Source organism: Anticarsia gemmatalis, chromosome 23, assembly GCF_050436995.1.
Source record: "Anticarsia gemmatalis isolate Benzon Research Colony breed Stoneville strain chromosome 23, ilAntGemm2 primary, whole genome shotgun sequence".
Taxonomy (NCBI): domain Eukaryota; kingdom Metazoa; phylum Arthropoda; class Insecta; order Lepidoptera; family Erebidae; genus Anticarsia; species Anticarsia gemmatalis.
Genome location: NC_134767.1, coordinates 9554698 through 9572413, shown reverse-complemented (window position 1 = coordinate 9572413; position 17716 = coordinate 9554698). Strand labels below are relative to the sequence as shown.

Here is a 17716-nt window from a genome sequence, read left to right as displayed (position 1 = left end):
TGAAGGTAGCTGAAGACCCAGAATAACGCATAGGCTGCTTTTTATCTCGGAATTCCAGAGGGATCGGGATTTACACGGAAGGGTTTCCACTGGACGAAGTTGCGGGCAGCCTCTAGTTATTAATATTTTAAGGTAGATTTATGAACCTTCCAATCTGACCGTTGCGCCGTCAAATAAAGAAAAACTAAAAGATCACGACCTCAATAAATAACAGTGACATGACTCATCCAGTCGTACGACTAATGATCATTCATTCACAGATAGATAAGCTACTAGAGTTAGGTGAACTACGATAGGTGTAGTTAAGGTCAGAGATAAAAGATGACCTTGCCTCGTGGACTCACACTCCCACCAGTACGAATAATTAAATAATAATTAATAAATAAAGCTATACTATATATTGGGTAATATTCTAGGCAAAGCGGAAATTTGAAAAGGTATCTTAAACATCGAGATTCATTATATTTTCATTTATCATAATATCTTTTATTCGAAAACGTGTTTCCACCAGTAGTAACTTTTGGTTGAAAAAAAGTTTTATTAGAAAGCACTTTTCATCAAATTATTTTCATTTCTATGGGTTCTATAGTCTGATAATTTAATGTAAGCTTCATGGCTGGCGCAGGTATACAAAATTATAAGTTTCAAACTATAGAGTAGTCGGATTATAAGGTTTCATTTAAATAAATATAATAGCCGACTAACTCACAAAAAATCTAAAGTTCCAACTAACAATTTACTTCTACGTTAATAAGTTCTTTAACTACAGTCACCACAAGAACAAATCAAATAATTTAAGGGAGAAACACCCTTAACTTAAACAGTGTCCAGTCCATTAACACACTACTCGTCTCACTAGGACTTGCTAGTATGAAGACAAATAGCGGTGAGAGACTTCAGATGGACTCGAGAAAGTCAACGTAATAGATACGAAGAGGTTGGGAAGTAGAAGAAACTTTGACTAGAAGTGGCAAATTTATTGTAAATTTTGGTGATGTTAGTAAGCTTTAAGGTCATTGAATAAATTAATTGAATAGGTACTACGTTGCTACCACTGCCCATAGGGGTTTGATTTCGACATAGAAAAGTACAAGTTAGTAAAAGCCACATAATAGTTATAAGTGCAAAAAAAGTTTTCAAATACGCAGCTATTTTTTAAATACATACAAACAACGGACACAAAGTACAATCAGATCCGAGACAATTATTTGTGGATCGCACAAATTATGGTTCCGTGTGGGAATTGAACCCACAACCTCCCGACGCAATGGAAGCGGCGTGGCGATCTAAAGCACTATGCTATGATTTTCATATCTGCAAAGTCTTCTTAAACTTCCTTAAAAATATTTTTGGCTCTTCTTTTCACCCTACATCTACAATGGCCAGTTAGAAAAAGCTTTCGTCCATTTAATATAGCAGTAGGGGATGGTTTATGAGGTGGCCGACACCCCACCGAACTCCAATTGATCGTTAAATGCGACAAATACTTCGTAACGTCTAAATAGTCAGAGAATTGGAAGGAAACGGGCAAGGAAATAGTTAAGATGGGAATCTGGTATCGGTTGTTTTGCCAATAAAATAGTAGGTGTAAGGAATATTTTAATTTCCAAGGTTTTAAGTCTTCTTCTTATCGTAGGTTAGTGGTCAATCTAGCGTCAAAGTGGTTTAAGGTGCCGGAATGGCGTTTGACATGGCTTAACGACTGTTATCTTAATTGACAACAACCGGGACCGACGTTTTTACGTGCCCTCCAAAGCATGGAGACCCCCAGTTCAAATACCACTAGGTGGTCAGATCGCTGCAAGGACTGGTTAACCCACAGATCGTTTACCGACCGGTGAGTGCAACCGGCTATGGGCGCCTCAATCCATACTAATATTATAAATGCGAAAGTAACTCTGTCTGTCTGTCTGTCTGTCTGCTACTCAATCACGCCTAAACTACTGAACCAATTTGCATGAAATTTGGTATGGAGATATTTTGATACACGAGAAAGGACATAGGCTACTTTTTACCCCGGGAAAATGACGCATTACCCGGGAAAATTGAGGTAGCGAACGAAGTCGCGAATAATCAAAATTATAATGTTATTGAATTAACAAAATTTCGTTGTCATGGCAACTATTTTAATGGCGGATATTCCTTAGCGCGACTTCGTTATATTATGAGATATAAATAATTTTGAGAATATTTTTCGTGAAAAAAAAGCATATGTTATATCATCACGCTACGACAAATTGCAGCAGAGTAACAGTAAAAAGTGTTACAAAGACTTGGAAAATTCTGACCCTTTCTCTCTTATGTGACGCAAGCGAAGTTGCGCGGGTCAGCTAGTTAAAAATAATTAGGTAGGTAGTTTTGATTCAAGAATTCAAAATATCTAAAAAATACATACCTGAGCAATATAATCTTGAACACAGGTCCCATGAGGCCCTTGATGATGGCAGAAGCGTTGAGATGACATCTTCCGTGTAAAACGATACCGTTCACCTGAAACAATTACATTTATATATCAATTATTAACAATTCACAGCTTTTCCAACCTATTACTACTATATAATATACTACCTACTTTCAAACACCAACTGTCCCTGAACTAATCTACTAACTAATTCAACTACGCGAATTTCTACACTTATATTATACTAGCTGCCCAGCAAACGTTGTTTTGCCATATAAATAAAAAAAATGGTCACTTAAGGACATGAAAAATAGATGTTGGCCGATTCTCAGACCTACTCAATATGCCCACAAAATTCCATGACAATCGGTCAAGCCGTTTCGGAGGAGTATGGCAACGAAAACTGTGACGCGAGAATTTTATATATTAGATTTGGATTTCATTTGATTTTCACTTAAAAATATAGTTCTCGCGAAATACGGTTCAATTATCTTATTAAAATTTATCGATAGGTCGTCATTTGTCGTCAGTTGATGATAAAAGAAATGCGTACCCTCAATTGTTTGACAAACGTCACTATGTCATCGAATGATTTTTACGTGTTTTCTAAAGCTGCGTTTACGCATATTGCTATTATATTTTATGTAGGCGCTTTAAATTTCTAATGATAATCGAGTGCCAAAAAAATAATTAAATCTACATATTACATACGTATAGATATGTACATAAATCAAGTCTTTTTTCTATAGTAGTAGGCAGTGACAAGAGAACGCCAGTTAAAGTACAATTCTTACAAACTTCCCTTGCTTCATTCACATCCATACATTTTGTCATACAAGAACGCCGGTTACGAGTACTACGCACCTGACCTTCTTGCAAGACAAGAATATGATCGGTGTATGTCTAATTTAATAAATACCCATATTAGCAATTAATTTACTGGTTACTACAGTCAATTTCTGGGAATCAAACCTAAACCCATATAAATCTAGTCATTTGAGTTAAACCAGAAACACAAAAGATTATTTACAAACAGTTTTAATTAACCCACAATGAGACTAACAATAGTTACACTACCGGGAATAAACCTATATAGCCGTTCTATTGAATGATCACCACAAATTACTGTAAATGTTTATTGTTTATACGAGCCGTGCCAATGTATCGTGGACTAGATTTCAAGTTATGTTACGATGTGTTTCTGAAGGGATAACTGGATATTTGTTGATACACAGCAAGCTTCAAGAACAATTGCTTCAGTGTCTTTTTTGGGTAGATGGGCAAGATAAAATCAGATGATCTATGTAGCTTTAAAATTTAAGCCATATTTCAGCAGCTGTGGAGTTGACTTTTAATAAAAGTGTGCTAATAAGTCACGTTTTCAAAATTTTATTTATTCAGTGTTTAAGTCGTAAAGTCGTAGAAAACTATACTCCGATTAATAATATTAGTACCGAGACCATGGATTTTGTTATTCGTTTAGTCACCATTAACACGAATGACAATTTATTATTGTCATAGTAAAATCAGGCACTTGGTTCCGCCTACGTCAACTTTTCTTGTCTATCTCATTCTATGTGGTAATTTTCTACGGTTTTATACAGCTGGCTTACGTTCCTTTCTTCCATCAGCAATTAATTATAATCCAGTAATAATACGTTGTTTACTACAACAAAGAACCTTAAAACAACTTCACGAAGAGACACATGCAAAGAAACATTTCAAGTTACATTCCTCCTCAAAATTGGTCACCCAATTGACTTCCTACCTATTTAACCTTAGGTCAAATAAATCGAAGATCAACCACGAGATCATTGACCCCTACATTCATTCTCTGTGACGTGACATTTTGGCAACTGTACGAGCTATCAATCTCAATCTATCTTACTTTTAGCGGCTTAACAGTTGCACACACTGGTCGGTAAACGATTTGGTAATCTTTGATGTGAGGGTAAGTAGTTTTGGAATTTCTTTCAGTTCAGTTTTCTTATGACGTATAATAGTAGTATTGAAATAATTAGTCAAAAAATATTTTTATTTTAATAGCAATGTTATAACGCAATAAAAAGATCATCATCATTCAGAAGCAAAACTATGTTCACATTGACACATTCTTAATAGCATTTTACTAACGAAAACAGTAAAATCACTGATGTTTATTGCGTAAAAATCATTTAGGAATACTCTGTATTAGGTAAGGAAAGAAATAATTTAATTGTTATTATTATACCATACATACGATTGCAAATATGACAGTGTACACATTTTTTTGCTCCCGACTCTACATAAGTCTTAAAGGAGCATAAAATTCAAACGTTTTTATTTCAAAAGAGAGAATTTCTGGCCATATTATTGACAGCTAAACCTAGGATCCAAACGTTTATTAAATAACAGAATAGTATAAAAAAACTCCAAATTTCAGGCAAATTCCTAACCATGATTCAAAATCTGGACAAAATACAATAATACATACATTCCGGTATTATACAATGTATAAGAGATCTGTGGTACAAACTGTACAAGTGAGTACTGGCTCAGTGCCAGAGATACGCGCCGTGATGGACTGCAACGGGTTTGAGTATCGGGTAGGTTTACATCACTTTCAGTCGTTTTTGAAGCTCTGTCTAACCAATGATTACTAACTAAAGGTTATCTGCTTATCATGTTATCGTTAATTACGCTTTCAAAATTATAGTCAGATCTTAGATTATTACGTTTAAATGAACTACCATTAACTGATTCTGGTTTGTATTGATTTATAGAAAATATACAATTACAACTAAATTAACAACGATGACTATAACGCTATAGTAAGTAAATAGTGAATAGGTAGATAATTGAAATTGGTCCATGTAAGATTTCTTTAAATATTTAATTGGGAATGTAAATAAATTAAAATTTCACGCATTTTTTCACTTTGTTTTCGCAATTTTTGTGAAATACTAGTGGCCGTCCGCAGCTTAGTCCGATTATTTAACGAACGAAATTTCAACATTTTTCTCTCAAGTCAGTTACGCTTACGGAAGAGTTTTATGTTGATGACAGTATTTTATTAGAGGGTGAAAATTAATTAATAAAAATAGTTTAGTTTATTTCATTTAAATGTCGAAACCAACAGGGCAATGCGGATTTATCAACACTTATAAAAATGAATTATTTAATTCTTCCCATACGATATGTTCGCTCCCGCTCCTCTCATGACTAAGTCCTCATCCCAGCATCCGAATCTTGGCTCGAACTATTCAAACGTAAAGTTTGTTATGAACACAAATAAAATGCAAATATATTCGTCTTTCTAATATAATTATTATATCTTGTATAAATGTTGAATACGATGTTATTAAGTAAATCATCAGCGAAGATTCTGAAGTAAATGTTATATAATTGAGTTATCTTAGTATGTGATAGTAGTTACGCTTGTTTTACTCAATTAACTAGCTTACTAGCTCATCCACATGACTCAACTCGCACATAATCCTCTGGTATTTTTTTTTTCCTTTGAGGGTTCATTAAAAAAAATACAAAAATTTCACTACATCCATGCGAAATTTCATTAAAATCGGTTAAATGGTTAACGCGTGAAAGCCTTAAGCACAGAACGATACATAAGAATCCATTTATAAAACTAAAGTGTTATGCGCGTTTAAAGTATTACAAATGTAATACTAGAAAAAATACATTTACTAAAGAAGCATTGTATATAGCTTTTATAAAATGGGTTATTTTTCATTTGATTATGTCATTCAATTTAAAAAAATATATATAAAACGGTCACCCATCCAAAACCCACACCACCAAAACTTCACTTTACCTAAACCTTAAATAATGTTATAACAAAACTCATATTATATCCAGTAACAAGATATTCGTAACATGTATATTTGGCGCACTTCCAAACAACTCTTAGTGATTTGTTTCATTTCATGTATTACATAGGTGAGTGACGTCACATTGTTGTGGAATTTTCGTTGAAGTAGAATGCAATAATGCATGAGGTGAATATATTATAAGAAAATATTATTATCTAAAATTAGCCAGTTTTTGCCCGCGACTTCACCTGAGCTGATTTTTGTTTGACTTACTGAGGAACTGTTCTGAGGTCAAGCTACGCTTGCTGAGGTTGTTCAGTGGATGGGCGACCATTTTATACATATCAAGTTCCACTGTGTTTTGGAAGGTACGTTAAAATATGGTATTGATCTTTGACAGTCGTTACCATTGGCTAGAACCACTGGCAACGACTGTCAAGCTTCTAAGCTTGAAAGTCTGACAACCTGGTAACTGGGTTATGAACGTCCGATAGGCTCCATGTAATTTACTTATCGAAATTCAACTGCTTCAGAGATTTACGCTTAATAATAAATTTAGCGATTCTTTTTTTATATTATAGTCATTCTAATATAAATTAATGGCCTAATAGTACTTTGACTGGCGGCCATGCCGGCGGCTCCTTTGTGTGGCAAAGCCAGCGGCAGTGAATGCCTGTCAATGGCACTGTGTGTAGGAGCTGCTACCAACACTATCGAACACATTTTGGTCATAACATTTGAAAAGAACCAGTTAAAAATACTTAACTCAAAATTGAACTCAAATAAATCCATCGATATTACAACGTGACTCAAATTGTGAGCGTCGTCTCACAACGCAGATATGTAAAGTCGGTGCTATTATCTCCTCTCGAGGTGAAACGCTAATCTTTATTCATTCAACTGCTTTACAAGTCTGATTCTGTTGTTTTAAACGAGTACTCTTGAACGAGGTTTCGTTGTGTTTTATTACAAAATAGCTGCTTTTGAAGGGTGAGAACTTAGTCTTGTGATGATCGCGGTGCAATGTGATACGACGTAGGTATTGTATCAAATTCATTCAAATATTGAGGCGCCCATGGCCAGTTGCGCTCACCGGTCGGTAAACGATCTGTGGGTTAAGCAACCCTTGGCGCGGTTATTCCATAGATGGGTGACCGCATAGTGGTATTTGAACTGGGCGTCTCCGTGTTTCGGAGGGCACGTAAAAAGTCGGTCCCGGCTGTTGTCTACTAAGATAACAGTCGTTAAGCCATGTCAAAGGCCCCTTGACCGGCTTGAACAACTTTGACACTAGGTTGACCACTAACGATACAATAAACAAACAAACATACAAATATTATAAATTTAAAATTATGTCTGCTTTTGTGCTGCTGTTTGTTTCGTTACCAGCCGTTTTCAATGTTTCGTCAAAGATTACAGATATATTGGTATCTAAACACGCGGCAACGTGTCAAGTCAAGCAAAGGATCTGACTAGCTAGCGCCGAGTATAATAGTACACAGATCATAATAAACTTAAAAAATCGAAAAATCCTTTCGTTTCTGTCCCTTATTCGTTGGTATCCAGTTTGAATTCTAAACTCTCTTGCGGAATTTCAAATACCGAAAGTAGAGTTCATTTCTAAAAGGCAAACGTGTCTATCTATGTAATCGTTCTAATCATTGGAATATTGGTCCAATTTTAAATTGCTTGACTCGAATTTTTTGAAAAACACGAAAAAATATCGGGTCGGCGGCGGTCGCTCGGTTTTTAAGAACTGTTAGGTGCAACGCGTAGTTAACTCCACCCTCATTCCATAAAGAGACCGCTAGCTTAGCATAGGTAGGACAGAAGTAGGTAAAATTTTCTGAAAAATTTATACTAATATTATAACGCTGAAGAATTTGTTTGTTTGTTTGAACGCGCTCGTCTCAGGAACTACTGGGCCGATTTGAAAAATTATTTCAGTGTTAGATAGCCCATTTATCGAGAAAGGCTATAGGATATACATCATCACGCTACGACCAAAATGAGCAGAATACCAGTAAAAATGTTACAAAAACGGGGACAATTTTCATTCTCTTATGTGACGCAAGCGAAGTTGCGCGGGTCAGCTAGTGTAATAATAAGAGCAAAGTTTCTTCAAACTACATAGTTTGTACATAAAACTGTATTTTCAGCTACATCACAATACATATGGCACTAACAATATCATACAATTGTATATAGAACCGTAATGTATTTAAAAGGAATGACCTTTTCATACGCCAGTGTCAGTCTGCCGGCTCATTTACTGAAGTTGAATGCATTTTGTATGGCAACTGACCTACATAACATAAGTAGTTAGTTTTGAAACTTTAAGAACACGTAATAGTTTGAAAAGTAAAGAAAAATTGGTCACCCATTTTCGATTTTGATTAAGGCAATTTTTCCTTAACTAAATCGTACTAGGGAGTATTAATACTTATTCGAATAGTATCTGCACCTCCCACGTAAGTAGTCGACGGTTCGAACGCGAGGCAATACTCTAATGACTTTTCGAAGTTATGTGTGCATTAAAAGTAATTACTACTTGCTCAAATATTTTAACAGAAAAGGCAAAACTCCCAAAAGCCTTTTGGCGACCCCAGAATCGAACCTAAGACGTGATGTGTAATTACATTGTACTTAACTACGAAACCAGTTTATTATTAATGTAAAACAGGTAAAGTCAGAGGTAAAGTTATGTATAAAATTGTAACATATTGTTTATGATTTAATTAGACGACGTATCCTTATAATTACAAGCCTGCTACAAATATTTTAAACTTTTCTTGTCTGCTGTAGGGTTGTCGAACAACTTGAATTTTAAATATGATTTTTACGTAAATAATATCAAGTATTTAATATCGAGTAGCAGATTTGTGTTTTACGTGTTAAGCTATCTTATGTCGCACAATTTTATTAAAATCGGCTAAGCGGTTTAGCCACGAAACGCTAAAAGATAGTCAGACTTACGATTTCATCAAAATTGATTCAGCAGTTTAGTCGTGAAAGACTAACAGACATACAGACATTCTAATTGAATATGTTTACATGGATAAACAAGACAAATACACGGTATTTTTAAAATGTAAAGTGAATCCCACTATAAGTTAGTTTAAATGACAAAATACATAAATATGTAGGAACTATGTAAATGTAACAGGATCTCCTGTATATAAACACGTCTATGAGAACTGTATGTAATTATGTTAATATAAAACAATGACAATAAAATCAAGACGCTACGAATAATGCTACTCTTGTTCTTGGGAATAAATTCTCGGGGATTTTAAAGAAAATATTGGCATTTTGCTTTTACAGTTTACAGTAGTGACTCTGTAGTCTGCGTGGTAATGTAAACGACTGCTGATCGCGAAGTCTTGGGTTCGATTTAGGTAGTGCAAATAGCCAGTACTGTTTTTTTAATTTATATTAGGTAGACTATTTTTTATAATAGCAGTCCGGAGTTTTGTAACGTTCCCGGTAAATTGCAAAAAGCTTGTTCCCTATTTCATGTAAGTAATATTGGGTAGTGTGTATATTTCATACACTTCTGCTTACAATTACAACAGGCTTGATATTTAAACAAGAAAAAATTGGAGAATAAAAAACTCAAAATAATTCTCTTCAGAAATTTACAATTACATTTTTGCCGAGCGTCAACCCTACTGACGAGGCAAGTTCGTCAGCTAAGTATGCGCTAAGTTAAATTACTTACGAGCCTACTTGTATCTACCTCAGACTTCAGGCAGGTATTTTTACATTACACGAAAAGTAACGACGAGTTAGAAATGTTGACAACATTAAATATGAGTATTTTGGAAGTTTCTTCTTACCTACTTTCTTTCTTTATTCATTGTATTCGCTGACTCACTTAGAGGGAAAAATAATGCTAACCAGTAGAAAATTTACAAAGAGTGGAAGAATTTGAAGCAAGTTGTTTATGAAATAGTGTGAAATTGAGGGTATTGAAAAAAAGAGATCTTCAAACAAACGTAACTATACGAAACAAAAACCACTTGATATAAATCTGTAGCTAGACGAAGCCACCACACCAAGAACTCCCTCTATATTATTTTCTACTATTAACAGGGTATGTTATATTAGCTTGAGCACCTTTAGCGAATTCTAAAAGAGCTTACTGAAATTAATCTTAAGAAGAATAAACTGACAATATTCAATACGATATTACACACTGTAAAATATCGTACTAGTTCATTAATAACTCATCTAAACTTGTTTGTTTGTTTGAGCGCGCTAATCTCAGGAACTACTGGTCCGATTTGAAAAATTCTTTCAATGTTACATAGCCCATTTATCTAGGAAGGCTATAGGCCATATATCATCACGCTACGACTAATAGGAACAGAGTACCAGTAAAAAATATTAACGAAACTAAACGTTGTTACAAAAACGGGGAAAATGTTGACCCATTCTCTCTTATGTGGCGCAAGCGAATCCATCACCATTAAAGACCAACTCACCTCAAGTATTTCATCTCCAACTTTAACCGGTGGACTGGCCTTAGCCGCCGCTCCAGCCGGGTGCAGGCCACAGACGAAGACGGCCATCTTGCTGCGGTCCCTGTGGCCTGCGAGGGAGAGCCCCAGCCCGGCGCGAGGAGACCGCTCCAGGCGGATAGAGAGCACGCTGTCGCCGAGCCCTGCGTACTTCTTACGGATTTTATCTGGAAAAAAAAGGCAGGTTTAAATGGGTTGTTGTTTCTGGTGCGATGCTTGTTTTACTTCTGTTTCAAAACGGGTTTGAGCGCATCGTGACTGCCTCTTGTGGGAAATTGTTTTAGTAAGGAATTAAAAAACTAACGTAGTTTTAGGAATGAAGAAATTTATTTCAGTTATTGACACGTTTTTTTTTAAGAATGGAAAAAATATCTCAGTTGTTTACCAAATGCTACACACGTTATTCCAGCCTGTTAAGCCACGTGTTAAACGATAAAATAAGCCACTAAAGACACTGTTCATAAAATGGTATTCAAAGAATAAAATCCATTCGAAAGTTTGTCTCATAAAAGAAAAACAATAAATCTATCCAAACATTATTTGTGCCCCAGAATAATGGTTAAAAGATCAGAATAAAACCCGAATTGCAATCTACTGTACAATCTCAACGTCTTTCAAATATAAAAAAACGGGAAAATCAATCCAGACAGAAACAAACAGAAAATTTCAATCTCAATTCAATGGTTAGGTTATCTTCAATCATCAGTAAGCAAACGTAGTTTATATATAAACTATCTCCCACGCTAGGTAGCAGTCAGTCTGTGGCCTAATTACTAGACCTAGATCTGTTTGAGAGATTAAAATTCATTGTGCGGAAGTTATAACTGTGTGGATGAAAAGTTAATTATTTTTGTGGTTGTTCATTAAAATAAAAACTCAAATATATTTTGACTTATTTGTTGTACTACGAGGATGATTTGATTTCAAGTAATTGTAGAATAGTCCAAGTAGCTATCTGCCTACTCCTGGTAATGATTCAGCCGCAAAGACGGCTCTACCAGCTTTCCACGAAAACCTCAACTTCTTAACTCTGGGGATTCATTGAGCATTTCTTAACAGAAAAACTATTGGCCCGACCCGGGCAAACCCGAAATCATCGCTTGGCAGTCGCGTACTATAATATAGTTAATTAATCTATTAACACTTCCTGCAAATACTTTGTATAAGGTGAACTTAATGCGTTGGCATTCCAGCCAACCTTTGGGCGAAGAAGATATTTTCTAAGCCTCCTAAACATAAACTAAAAAGTGCGAGAGTTAAGAGAAAAATATATTTTATTTGATTTCGGTAATATCCGTATAATATGCCAGAAACACATCAAAAATAGTCCCAAATATGACATAATAAAAACCAAATAAAACTATACCGTATTAGCAGAAATACTTACAAAGAAGTCTTTGCGAAACTTTTACAAACAAACAAACATCGTGAGATATAAAAGTTATGAGAGATCAGAACTATTGCTCGGATCAATATAAATTGTGTTAGGGTCGCCAAGCGTTTTATTGGACAATGAATTCTGTTATCCCTTGAGATGAGGTCTGTGACCTTTATGAAAAATATACCACTTTATTACGTGAACTTTGATTTTGAAAGATATGTATGTTTCCTGGTTCTGGAAATATGGACAGTTCCCGATCTGTGGACAAAAACCTTTCGTGATTCCGCGAAGACGCTCGTGAACCGTAGTGAGACAGTTATTTTATTTATTTATTTAATTAGTTTGATAGCCGAGTGGTTTAAGTTGGCACCTCCCACGCTAGTGGTCGCAGGTTCGAATCCGAGGCAACACACCAATGAGTTTTCGAAGTTATGTGTGTATAAGATCTAAATTAGAAATAATTATCACATGCTCCAACGGTGATGGAAAACATCGTGAGGAAACCTTGCATGCCTAAAAAATTTGTTTAATACATTTATTGAGGGCATGCAAAGTCCCCAACCCGCACTTGGCCAGCGTGGTGGACTCAAGGCCTAACCCCTCCCTCATTACGGGAGGAGACCCTTGCCCAGCAGTGGGACAGTAATGGGTTAAATTTATAAATTTATTATAATTAGTTTATTTGATCTTAAATTCTGTTTACACTCGTTTAAAAATCTGTTGCTCTAACCAAGGCTTTTGGGTGCTTTTGTGATCTGAGCGGTAATGTATATACGACTGCTGATCATCGAAGTTATAATTTGGAGTTGAATCCGTCGATTTTGCAACGTGCCATTAGTGTATTCTAATACAAATTGGATTATTCTCAACATAGTAACCCGGAGATTGTACTATGACCTTGAATACGTGCGACAAACATTGTTAATATTTCACAAAACTCTGCCTACACCTTCGGATAACAAGCATAACGTAATTTTGGCTCGTAATATAATAGTTCTATTCAATCCAGTGTGTACTGACCTCACAAAAGTCAATGCTCGCATTAAGAGGTTCGCGATAAAAGGGAAAAAATAACACAATTGGGTCAACCGAGCCTTCCTGCTATTAATCAAATCTTATGGCTAAGATGAAACTCATTAATATCATGAGATGGAGATACAAATGTCTCTGTGTTAGAAAGAGATGGAATGATATTTTTATCTGTCAAAAGTTTGCATAGTCATTCTTTGAGGTATGGCCTTTTATATTATTGTTTTCTTGCTGATGGAGGTTGCGATAAGTGCCAAATTTGGACAATACGTGGCACAAATTACATTGGTCTTTTATATACATATTTTTTTGTTTATGGCTGTCCCAAATCTGGGCAATAGTCTTCTCCCAAAGGGATGTAGGGTAAGGCCTTGAGTCCACCACGCTGGGGAAGTGTGGGTTAGGGACTTTGCAGGCCCTCAGGAAATGCGTTAAACTATTTAGGGTTGCAAGGTTTCATCACGATGTTTTCCTTCACCATTGGAGCCAGTGATAATTATGGCTAATTTCTTTGCATAAATTCACGCCTTTTTTCCATATGGGTAGGTAGAGGCTAGAGAACGCCATTTGGAACGATCCTTACAAATTTTCTTTGCTGCGTTCACATCCGTACATCTTGACATACAGTTAAACATGAATAACTTCGAAAAGTCATTGGTGTGTTGCTTCTGGTTCGAACAGTCGAACACTTGCATGGGACCAGCTTATACCACTCGGCTATCACTGCTGGAAAATGTCAGTCATTCAAGGAAAAGTAAATTATGAAGGCATGAACGCATCAGTAACTCTGACTTAAAGTCTTCACGTCGAAATATGAACCAAATTATAAGAAAGTACTCCTGTCATCTCACGACATTTATGATTGATACTCGAAGCCAAGTTAAGTAAGGTTTCACATCCTCAATTGTCACGTAATATGAAATTACTCTTCAATTCATAGGATTATGGTTCTGACAGTACCTTTCTTAAGATTTAGAGAATGTCACAGACTTAAAGCGTTCATAAAAACCTTTTAAATTGACGAACAATAACAATTTGCGAACATTTTTAACTTTACTGGTACCTATATATGTATTTATGTCATTTATTTTAGTTACAGTAAAATGTTAACTGGCATGTGTCAAAATTCTGTTACATATTTCTTGAGTGCATTCAAAGTTAACCTGTATTTGACCAGCGCGGTGGACTCAATGCTTAATCCGTTAGTTTGGTAGGAGACCCTTGAACAAAAGTAGGACGGAAATGGATTAAAAAAATATGCAACATAATTTTATAGAAATGCAGAATTATTTAAGATCTAACAAAGGACTAAATAACTTGAAACATTTTCATCTTTAATCTAATATCGACTTTCACGTGAACAAACCCTATAGTATAGTATATGTAACAAATTGAGTTAAGATCCGATAATGCTCCGATGTCGGTCACTGCGAGAACAGGGTTATTCTATTCACTCTATCGGAATATTGTTTTAAAGTTTGTAAGTCAAGCACTTCTTTATTTTTCACCATTCTTCATTCATCATTCACCATTTTTCATTCGTCGTTCGTCGTTCATCATTCGTCATTCGTCTTTCATCATTCATTATTCGTACCATAGTATTTGAACTCCGGAATATATACAATATCATCAAACGATGTTACAAGCAAAATCTAGTTTTTCATAATTATTTATAACAAAAAGGGGTAAGTTGGCTGAAAAAGTTAAAGAGTAGTATTTAAAAAAAGACAGTTTTAGAGTTTTATGAAAATGTACTAGTATTTTATAGGTTAGAATATCCAAAATCTATGTGAAAGTAAACAAAATGTGTTCCCACATAGTAACTGGCACATACAAGTATGAAAACTGCGGAAGTCTGTACGAAACGTCAGAATTATACTAATTGTGACTGCTTTTGATTGCCGGTAAAGGAGCTTCGGATGTGTTTGTGATAATTTTATAGGAAAAGGACTGCTTTTGTTGCTATAAAGCAGGATTTGACTAGAGTTTACAAAATACTAACTTTGCTAGGTAAAAAAAATATTTTTAAGTTAAAAGTAGCGGCTTTAGATTGCAGTATAGGCACTAAGGCAGCAAATGGTTAATGGTAAATATATTTATGTATTTGGTATGTTTAAAGCAAAATTTGTAGCTTATTATATAAAAATGTACTACAAAAATAGCCAGTCGGTTGTGAATAGACGAATAGTCAATAGTAGTAAAGAATCACGTCTTTGAAGAGCGATTCTTACTACTATCAACTATCGACAACCGGCTATCAACAAATTATCAGCGCCTCTAGCGGGCGCCTCACGAACAAATTTTTAAGTACATTTTAAATGTCAAACTTTCGATACTAGACAATACAGACTGTAGAAAATAGCGCTCCAGTATTTTATTCCTCAAGTCTTTCCTCCTTTCGCTGCAGTTCTCCTACTTGCTTTAAAGCAAGAGCCGTCAAATTTAACTAACCACACACTCTTGAACTATCGATCGTGGAACTGTAAGGACACTGGTGCACTGCTGCGGTTACGACAGTCGTATACTCGTACGTGAATACTAACTAATAGCCATTTTAATTAACTGACTGTCAAGTGTATAAGACATTAAGCTGACCATAAAATGGAGGCACACGGTGAGGTTAAACCTCCTCCTTTTTTTGAAGTCGGTTGAAAAGGCAGTTAGTCATTTTAATACGTATAATAATATTACGACGTATCTAGGTAACAAAAAGGCTTTTGTTTATTTGTCAACTTTAAGAAAAGACAATTCCTACAATAATTAAAACTACATTAAATTCTATAATCATAATAAAAACGAACACTAAGTTTACAACTAGACTAAAACCAATGTCTTTAAATTTCTGTAGAACACAAAATTATATAGCTGGGAATCAAACCTTCTAACTGCATGCAGTGTCGAGAATGGATACTATATCAACCAATGCGTCATTAATATCAGACACCAGTAGGTTAGAATTTTGATTGGGCATCAAAGCCAAGACTCTCAGTTTTATACAAATCGCAAGACATTATGTCACCTTATTGTAATAATGTCATATTTTCTTATCTTTTTCTCTCATGGTCACAGTGAATCAATGTCCAAAGCTTTTAAGCATATAGCTATTATCATAGCTCTTCAGATCTAGGGCGATGACACTGTACAAGTACAGGTAGAAGTATAAGTTTGATGTGTCTTTGTTAATATTGTTAGACGGTAGTTGTGCGATTAAATTGATTTGGTAGATTGATTTTGTTATTGCGAATATTAGAATTTAATTTATGTACTTTCATTTTACATAGGATTTCTGGTGTTGCGATAATTTTCTTGTCGTTTTGTTTTGAAATTGTTTATGACTTTAGCATTCAGATGCTAGCAGTGAGTAGTAGGTATGTGCAAAGAAAATTGTACTTGTATAATAATATGTCTACCCCTATTATAAACAAATTATAATCTATACTAATATTATAAAGCTGAAGAGTTTGTTTGTTTGATTGTTTGTTTGTTTGTTTGTTTGAACGCGCTAATCTCAGGAACTACTGGTCCGATTTGAAAAATTCTTTCAGTGTTAGATAGCCCATTTATCGAGGAAGGCTATAGGCTATATAACATCACGCTACGGTCATTAGGAGCGGAGTAGCAACGAAAAATGTTACAAAAACGGGGAAAATTTTGATACATTCTCTTAGGTGACGCAAGCGAAGTTGCGCGGGTCAGCTAGTTATTAATATAAAACGGTATTCTCACTTAATTAAAATCGACTATTTGAGTCATAGTACTTCAATTTCGATACAGAAAAAACATAATTTATAAAATTGATAGAGCTACTAATAGGTAAATTGTGGGAGTAAAAACTAATTTTATAAGAAAACAGGTGTGGTACCGTAACTGTAACACTCGTAGGAGTTTATCGTGAAATTAGTTTCCAATAAGTGTTTAAAACACCCACGTTAACTGTTCGTATTTTGTTCATAATTTGAGGAAAAGGATCTTGGCCATCAATTGACCATAATAGCCTTTGTTTTAATAAATAATCAGTATATTCTTAATAGTAAGTAGTAACCCGAATCGTATCGAATCGAAAGTACTTCGTGTCCATTGTTTGTATGTTCGTAAAAGTTCCCGCGACACAAGAGCAATTTTTAGTGCGGGAGTTGTCTTTTTTAAACTAAAGAAAGAATCAGGAATTACACCTCGTCACACTATTACTCTCGCAGTAAAGAAAGTCCACTTATACTTCTGTTTCAGGTTTACATTGTCAGAATAAGGGCAGGCACACACTTGACCCGGCCATTGTCAACTAACAAAGCTCCATCGCGCCGAACATTGAGCACCGGCCTTATTATTCCATCGTTGGGAATATTCCACGTTATTGTGTACAAGGACGAAGGTTTCAAGGGATTCGTGGCATAATTATAAAAGATAATTGTTTTTAAAAGGGTTAAGTCTTAGGTGACCGTTTTAGAGGTGAAGTGGTGTTCGTGTTATGTTGTTTACTGGTAGGTTAAGCTGTGTTGACAAGGTTTGGATTATGATGGGTGACCGGACCAAGGATTCGCAATGAGTGCGAGTGATAGTAAAGTTGAGAAATGCG

The 17716-nt window shown here is 35.2% G+C and overlaps 1 protein-coding gene across 4 annotated transcripts in view; it reads right to left on the bottom strand.

Annotated features, from left to right (window-relative positions):
- The window catches only part of LOC142982962 (multiple PDZ domain protein-like), a 185403-nt gene that overhangs the window by 30833 nt on the left and 136854 nt on the right, over positions 1-17716 (bottom strand). For all 4 annotated transcript variants that reach the window (XM_076129706.1, XM_076129708.1, XM_076129709.1 and 1 more), the window contains exons 25-26: positions 10698-10900; positions 2396-2490 (exon numbers count right to left, since the gene is read on the bottom strand). In XM_076129706.1, the coding sequence (XP_075985821.1) occupies positions 2396-2490; positions 10698-10900 (298 nt within the window). The remainder of the gene's footprint in view (positions 1-2395; positions 2491-10697; positions 10901-17716) is intronic.